This window comes from Eptatretus burgeri, chromosome 1, assembly GCF_056783735.1.
Source record: "Eptatretus burgeri isolate ZD-2024b chromosome 1, Ebu_testis_v1, whole genome shotgun sequence".
Taxonomy (NCBI): Eukaryota; Metazoa; Chordata; class Myxini; order Myxiniformes; family Myxinidae; genus Eptatretus; species Eptatretus burgeri.
Window position 1 is genome coordinate 60887098 of NC_140961.1, and position 7845 is coordinate 60894942.

The 7845-nt window shown below is 43.4% G+C and overlaps 1 protein-coding gene and 1 long non-coding RNA gene across 6 annotated transcripts in view; one reads left to right on the plus strand and one right to left on the minus strand.

Moving 5' to 3' along the window:
• The window catches only part of DNAI2 (dynein axonemal intermediate chain 2), a 207037-nt gene extending 205155 nt beyond the window's left edge, over positions 1-1882 (minus strand). For all 4 annotated transcript variants that reach the window (XR_015059325.1, XM_085885608.1, XM_085885597.1 and 1 more), the window contains exons 1-2: positions 1752-1882; positions 1553-1655 (exon numbers count right to left, since the gene is read on the minus strand). Coding sequence is in view for 3 of the 4 variants with exons in the window: in XM_085885608.1 (XP_085741734.1) it covers positions 1553-1637 (85 nt within the window). In the remaining variant the exon portion in view is untranslated. The remainder of the gene's footprint in view (positions 1-1552; positions 1656-1751) is intronic.
• Positions 1883-2033: 151 nt separating this feature from the next.
• On the plus strand, positions 2034-7432 carry LOC147034580 (uncharacterized). Of its 2 annotated transcripts, none has more exons than XR_015059330.1 (2): positions 2034-2408; positions 4767-7432. It is a non-coding gene; the product is annotated as an uncharacterized LOC147034580 (long non-coding RNA). The 2 variants fall into 2 exon arrangements; XR_015059331.1 differs by having other exon boundaries at positions 6529-7432.
• The last annotated feature ends 413 nt before the right edge of the window (positions 7433-7845 follow it).

Here is a 7845-nt window from a genome sequence, read left to right on the forward strand (position 1 = left end):
AGCTGTTTTTTTTCCCATGGTTGGAATTAATCGTTGTGATTGGTAGACATTTGTGAATACATTTACAGAGAGAGGGACGAGAGAGGAGGGGGGAGAGAGGAGGGGGGAGAGAGAGAAGGTGAGAGAGAAGGGCGAGAGAGAAGGGCGAGAGAGAAGGGCGAGAGAGGGGTGAGGGGGGAAAGACTGGGGAGGGGGACAGAGGAGGGGGTGAGGGGGGAAAGAGGGGTGAGAGGGGGTGGCAAGAGAGGGGAGGGAGAGAGGAGGGGGGAAAGAGAAGGGCGAGAGGAGGGGGAGAGAGAAGGGAGAGAGTAGGGGGAGAGAGAGGGGTGAAAGGGGGGCAAGAGAAAGGAGAGAGGAGGGGGGAGAGAAGGGCGAGAGAGGGGGTGAGCGGGGAGGCAAGAGAAGGGAGAGAGGAGGGGGAGAGAGAAGGGCGAGAGAGGGGGGAAGAGGGGGGCGAGAGAGGGGAGGGAGAGAGGGGGTGAGAGGGGGGAGAGAGAAGGGCGAGAGAGGGGTGAGAGGGGGGCAAGAGAGGGGAGGGAGAGAGGAGGGGGACAGAGGAGGGGGGAGAGAGAAGGGCGAGAGAGGGGGAAGAGGGGGGCAAGAGAGGAGAGGGAGAGAGGGGGGCGAGAGAGGTGGGGTGAGAGAGGAGGGGGGACAGAGGGGGGACAGAGGGGGAGAGAGGGGAGAGAGAGGGGTGCGACAGAGGGGTGCGAGAGAGGGGTGCGAGAGAGGGGTGCGAGAGAGGGGTGCGAGAGAGGGGTGCGAGAGAGGGGTGCGAGAGAGGGGTGCGAGAGAGGGGTGCGAGAGAGGGGTGCGAGAGAGGGGTGCGAGAGAGGGGTGCGAGAGAGGGGTGCGAGAGAGGGGTGCGAGAGAGGGGTGCGAGAGAGAGGGGCGTCACAATTCTTATTCGTTTGATATGACATCACAATTGATGCTGGGGACCTGATACTGCAGGCACGAAGCTGCACATACTGGCACGCACCTACTGGCCCGCACGAGTCATTTTAAAAACATTAGTTGTGACGTCATAGCACAGTGTCCTGTCATTGGTTGACAGATAAATGGCCGTAACTTGGGAACCTCTTGTCCGATTGATATCAAACCTTGAAAAGGCACATCCGCGGGGCCCCGGCAATATTCCTGGCAAGTTTCAATCCGATCGGATCGGTGGTCGTCTGGTTATTAATAATTTGGGGAAAAATGCCATGAGAAGGTGGAACGACACCTTCAGCTGCCATATATACACCTTTTCAACACTGAAAAAGCAATAAAATGGCCGTAACTTGGGAACCTCTTGTCTGATTGATATCAAACCTTCAAAAGGCACATCCGGGGGTCCCCGGCAATACTCCTGGCAAGTTTCAATGAGATCGGACCGGCGGTCGTCGAGAAACGGCGGTCGCAGACAGACAGACACACACAGAGATTGCTGGAATTATAGATAGATACTGCATATCCACAAATAATTTTGACTTTCTTTGTCATAACAGCATGCTGAAGACCATCCTCAAAGAATGACATATTCCAACTCAATTTGCTCCTCAGTCCTCACCTGTCAACTGTTGCTGCTTGTTGAAGCTTCTCGGTGCTTGATCTCCATAGCAACGACACCATGGGTCACGTGATTTAATTAGCATATCTCGTTCAGCTGTTTTCTGTATAAAAATTTTAAACCATCATTGAAGTAAGGATACAGTGATGTTACAAAGTACAAACAAAAAAAAAGCGGTCAGGTTTGATTGTAGGCTAACAATTCTCGGTTTGGAAAAATCAAGTCAGTGGCGTTGAAGACTTGATTAATCTGTGGACACAAACTGTTTTGTGAGCTACTTAATGAACGAGTAGGAAATGAATCTAATTATGGTGTCGAGGTAAAAAAAATGTCTTATGTTGAAGAAATATATCGTTGGGGTTGTGACGAGAATAGTACACTTGTACATAGAATATATGCAAATATCCTGTTTTCCTGACTGTTTAACATAAATGTTATTTTAATCTTTAGTTGTGTGGTCAATTTCATAATTTATCATAAAAAAATTCGAACACCGATCATTGCAAATGAGAGGAAATAGCAATGATATTTTGAGGGTGTACAGCAATTATTATGCATTTTGGTTTGAGTTTTTCCAATGTTGTTTTTTTTTTTAAGCAATTTTTAAGTTGTGCTCATACAATCGAACGGGATACTGAAAAGGATGTATTCGCGCATTAACTCTTATTTCTTTTACTGTTCTTTGTGGGGAAATTAATAAATGAAGCGGGAGAGTTCTCGCGATATTTCACTCCATTCCAAAGAGTGAGATCTCGCGATAATACACCATCAATGAGATCTCGCGATAATTTCCAGGTATTGTTGTATATTATCGCGAGATCTCACTGTTTTGGCGTTGCCATGCAAGTGTATTATTGTGAGTTTTTGTCTTGGTGGTGCTGAATGAAATTAATTGATGCGTTAATGGTGATTGTGGCACTTGTAAGTGGTAAAAGATATTTTTACGTCATTAATTAATAAATAAAGCAAAACGTTGAAGGAGTGGTTTATAATAATTATATCTTCTATTTTTCAAAGCAACCCTTTCTCATTAGTGTAATAATGTAATGCTTTGTTCCCTGCACCACCGAAGGTGAAGGAGGTTATGTTTTCACCCCTCTCTTTCTGTTTGTGTGTTTGTTTACCCTGAAGCAGCCACACCGTTTCAGCGATCATGACCAAACTGGGTACAGACGTCGGCCATGGTCCAACTTAGACACTTGTCGTTTTTGGTGAATCTAGGTCAAAGGTCAAGGTCAAGGTCACCGAAAAACCGAAATTCTTATTTTCGCAATAACGTCCGCCAAAATGGTCGTATCGACTTCAAACAAAATCCAAAATGTGCATCTTCCAATTCCGCATCCAACCATATGTCTCATTGGGGTGTCGCACCAACACCCTTCTTAGCGGTCGGGGGTCGAATGTCGGGGGGGGGGGTCGGGTCAAAACTTTCAAATTGCGATAAAAATGTCATTTCGATCCCGATTGACTTCCAGTTTAGCATGTGGTGTTTTGGTATGAGTGTCCTATTATATGCCAAAAATGATGAAATTTGGTTCAGCCACTTGGCGGTTACCATGGCAACAAAGTTCAAGTGTTGTAAATTCGTTGTTATTCGTTTCATTCCAGGGAGGTTTGATCTCGCGCATGCAGAGCTTGTCACTATTTGAAGTCACAAGGTCAAGGCAAATATGGTGACCTTGAAAGATGAAACTCCAGGTTTTTGTTTTTTCAGAGATCATGGAGATATGACAAAGTTATTCCGGCAATTCCTTGCTGAACGAGAAATTTCATTTGTCTGTTTGTTTGCAGGATATTTCAAAAAGTTGTGGACGGATCCGGATGAAGTTTTGTGGACAGGTTTGGTGTGTGACAAGGACGACTGATTAGATTTTAGTGAAGATCCGGATCCGAATCCGACTACTGGATTTTTTAAGTGATTCTTCACCATTGAGAGATGGGGCCAAAATGATACATAGCACGATATCTCAAAATGTTGTGGACAGATTTGGATGAAACTTTATGGACACGTTGGGTGTGTGACAAGGAAGAATCGATTCAAATTTGGTGAAAATCCGAATCCGGATCCAGAAAGATAATTTTTTTAAAGTGATTCATCACCATTGAGAGATTGGGCTAAACTAATATATAGCATGCTATCTCAAAAGGTTGTGGACGGATCCGGATGAAACTTGGTGGACAGCTTAAGTATGTGACCACAACAAATTGATTCGATTTTGGTGAAGATCCGCATCCGGATCTGAGTACGAGAATTTTTTTTTTTTTTTGTAATGATTCTTCACTATTGAGAGATGGGACCAAAAACGATATATCGCATGATATTTCAAAAATGTAATGGGCCTGATATGTTCTCGTGGATCAGGCATTACGTGGCAGAGGTATGCGCTCCACCGAGTGTCCTAGTTTTATGTCGCGTGGAGAAGCGAGCGTGGTTGCAGTGAATGACGTCACTGATTTTTTGTGTTGTCATGATTTACACCAATCATACTACAAACATTTCTTTTCTACAAATTTATTTGTAACATTGGAAATATTATATTTATTTGTAATATAAAAAGGTCCAAGTGCGGGAAACCCCACCTCTTACGTCACAGGGTGATTTCGGGGGAAGACGTCTTTCTGATCCGATTATTTCTGATCCGATAAATGGTCAAGCGTCGTAGCTGTCTAATCTGTCTGAAGGGTGTAAGGGGTTCTGTTTTTGCGCGTAGCTGTCGGGGTAGCTATCATTTTTTTGGAAACGTGGCTGTGCCACTGATGCTGTGCCCCTCTACCAGTACACTGGTACTCATTTCACCAACCTCAGAAGGATGACAGGCTGAGTCAACCCCAACTGGTGTTTATTCAGCAGGAAATGGGGCTCAAACTCAGGACCCTAAGATCCGAAGCTGGCAGCACTAACGGTGTAAGGATTCCAAATGGTGTTTTAAACGTTTAAGGGTCTTCAAGATATTTTGGGTCTTTTGGGTCCTCAGTGACTTTTGGGTCTTCATGGTCTTTTGGATCATCGGGATGTTTTGGGTCCTTGGGGTCATTTGGGTAATCTGCGTCATTGGGATGTTTTGGGTCTTGGGGGTTTTAAAGGGTCTTAAATGGTCTCATCAATCTAAAGTGTCGAAACGTCCATTCCAATAGTACGTAATTAATAGACATCCATGTAGTCTGCAACTAACGTTCAAACAGGACGTGATTAATAGGGATATCGTCTTCATAGACTGATGGAGAGCTTCACCGCTTCCTGGACGGCTTCACCATTGTACAGCTTCACCGCCACACTGACTGTGCTTTCCATCAAGGACAACTCCACACAGGAGGCCAATGGACTTAAACCTCAATGACGTCGTGTACTGTTTGCACTGGTAAAAACTGTCATTCTGATTCTGATGTACCAAACTCCATTACAGTGTCGGTGCTGCTGAAGCAGTTTATTGGCAAGGGTTGTTCAGGGTGGTTTGCTATTTCCTTCCCAGCAGTAGTCAGGGCAGGAATTTGTAATTTGTTCAGGGTGCCGGCAATAGCTCGCCTACTCTTTGCGAAGGACACTGTGGGGTCTTTAATCTCCACCAACTAATATTGACAGACAGAACTCCCAGCTTAACATCTGTTCGAGGGACGACACACACATTGATGAATCACTCTGCCTGTGAAACACCGGGATGACGGTTTATAGCTTGGTCAGGATTCAAACCCTGGCTAGACAGCTTTGAGGCGAGTGTGCATTGTATGCATTCCACAGCCAGAAATTGCTTATGTCTTCTACTTTGGAAGTTATGGACCCCCAAAATCCTTACTTTGGTTTGGTGCTGAATAGATTTTCGAGATTTTGGAGGTCCATAATATTGACCCTTTTTTAAATTTTCACTTACAAATGGTTTTTCATAAATATTTGAGAGCTGGACCGCACACCAAAACAGTTTTAGGGTGAAGTGAGCTTTAATGGGGGACAAAACCACCCTTACGGAACCCCCAATTCAGGCCACCAGTTTACTCCGTGAGCACGTGTTGGGGGGTACTTAGCTTTTAACCATATAAACTAACATGCTTAGTCATACTTTTAAACCAATAACATTTTGGATTGTCTACCTCCTTGTGTACGAATTGAATTTTTCAAAAAGGGTACTTTTTGTCCCTATTCCACCGACATTTTCAAAGTCCAGAAACTATTGTCAAATCTAAGTTGATTATATTAGTCAAATCTAAGTTGATGTACAAAAACATTCATCATAGCTTCAGATGGATGCACATGATGAAAATAAAGTGATAAATGAACAATATCTTCTATAATTACAGGAAAAAAGCCATTTTAACCCCTTGTAAAATCTTACAGGTAAGTATCTGTGACATGGTACAGTAATCATTCAACCAAGACACTCGATCATACACATGGGCTGAGGGTGATGCACAGGATGCATTCGTGTTGAGTAAAGTATGAATGCCATCAATAACGAAAGAAAAATAGGCTATTTTCTTGTCATTAAGCATTTGTCCAACCATCCATCCAAACTTCGATCCATTGGGACCATACTCCATGCAGAACGTTGGTGCTGCCTAAGCAGTCTCCTTAGCTATTGGACACAATCCTGGACGGGTCGCCACTCCGACACAGGATACCAGCAAGCTGGCCCTCATTTGGCCACCCTTGGAAGGATGACGGGCAGAGTCAACCCCACCTGGTATTAATTCAACAGTCGAGTGAGATTTGAATTCAGGATGCTAGGATCCCAAGCCCACCACTCCAACCATTAAGCCAACACCAGGCATAGCCTTTGTCCACCGTAAGTAAATGATATGACTACTGAAACATGGAATCAAATTGCAAGTACATGTACCGGTAATATATTGGGAAGTGTCAGAAAGGCCGGGTGTTAATACATGTGCATGTGGTAGGCAAAACTTTTCAAAGATAGTGTTGCATATCATTTTTTTGTAATTTGTTTTCTTTTTTTCCCTTGACCAGTGCATCTTCTGTCTTTCAGGGAATCTGTGAGTCATTGATAAAATCAAGCTGTTGGAAGCCAGTACATGCTAAGCTGGTGTCAAAGAAGATGGAAGACAGTTCGTAACCATATAAACTAACATGCTTAGTCATACTTTTAAAGCAATAACATTTTTGATTGTCTACCTCCTTGTGTACGAATTGAATTTTTCAAAAAGGGTACTTTTTGTCCCTATTCCACCGACATTTTCAAAGTCCAGAAACTATGTCAAATCTAAGTTGATTATATTAGTCAAATCTAAGTTGATGTACCAGTGCATCTTCTGCCTTTCAGGGAATCTGTGAGTCATTGATAAAATCAAGCTGTTGGAAGCCAGTACATGCAAAGCTGGTGTCAAAGAAGATCGAAGACAGTTCTTGTAAGATCGGTGTTTCTCTTGACGATGCTTGCCATGAGGAAACATACTGTAGATAGAAAGGTCTGTAATCTGTGGAAAGTTTGTCTTCTTTTCAGAAGAGACTCCTGGATTGGCGAATTGGCTTTTCACTTTCAAATGAGGATACAATATGCCATCACCATGAGAAAGTATTTCTTTCAAGATACGAAAGCTTACAGAAAGCCTGCTGTGATCATTTTAGAAGGCATAAAATATTATGCAAGAGCAAGTATATTTCCTTCTCAAAATTCCAGTCATGTGCATGATGTAATCATGTGTATCTCTTTAAAGGCGCTTCACTACAAATAGGCTGGCATCAACTACATACCTCTTTCGTTAATCAAAGCTTAAGAATCTTATTTTGAACTCCATATGGTGTGTTAGATAAAGCAATTCCTAAAACTCGGTTACCTGAGTTCCTCATGGAATGATGTGCTTATTTCAATGTGATGGAGGTGTACCTGTGTTAATAAATGTACATGTGGTCGGCAAAACTTTTCAAAGATACTCAAATTGCATATAATTTTTTTGTATTTTGTTTTCTTTTTCCCTTGACCGGTGCATATTCATTCTTTCAGGGAATCTGGGAGTCATTGATGAAGCAAAGGCAGTGGCACTGAAGGTGAAGCCAGGACAGAAGTTATTCTGCAACTGTCGCACCATGCTAATGAAGAAGTTATAAGCTAATGAAACTATTCTGGCATCAACTGAGGAAGAATCTCAACCCTAGGCTGCTGCCACTTCAGTCCCAAGATACAATCTACAACGCCCTGGGATGCTCCTCCATCAAATTTGTTGGTGTACGGGACAGAAAAGGATATGGCAAACGGAAAATGATGGACATTCTTAGCGCTGCAAAGGCCTCATCAGAAAGTTCACCTCATCAGAAAGTTCTGATAATTGTGAAAACCGTCAGGAAT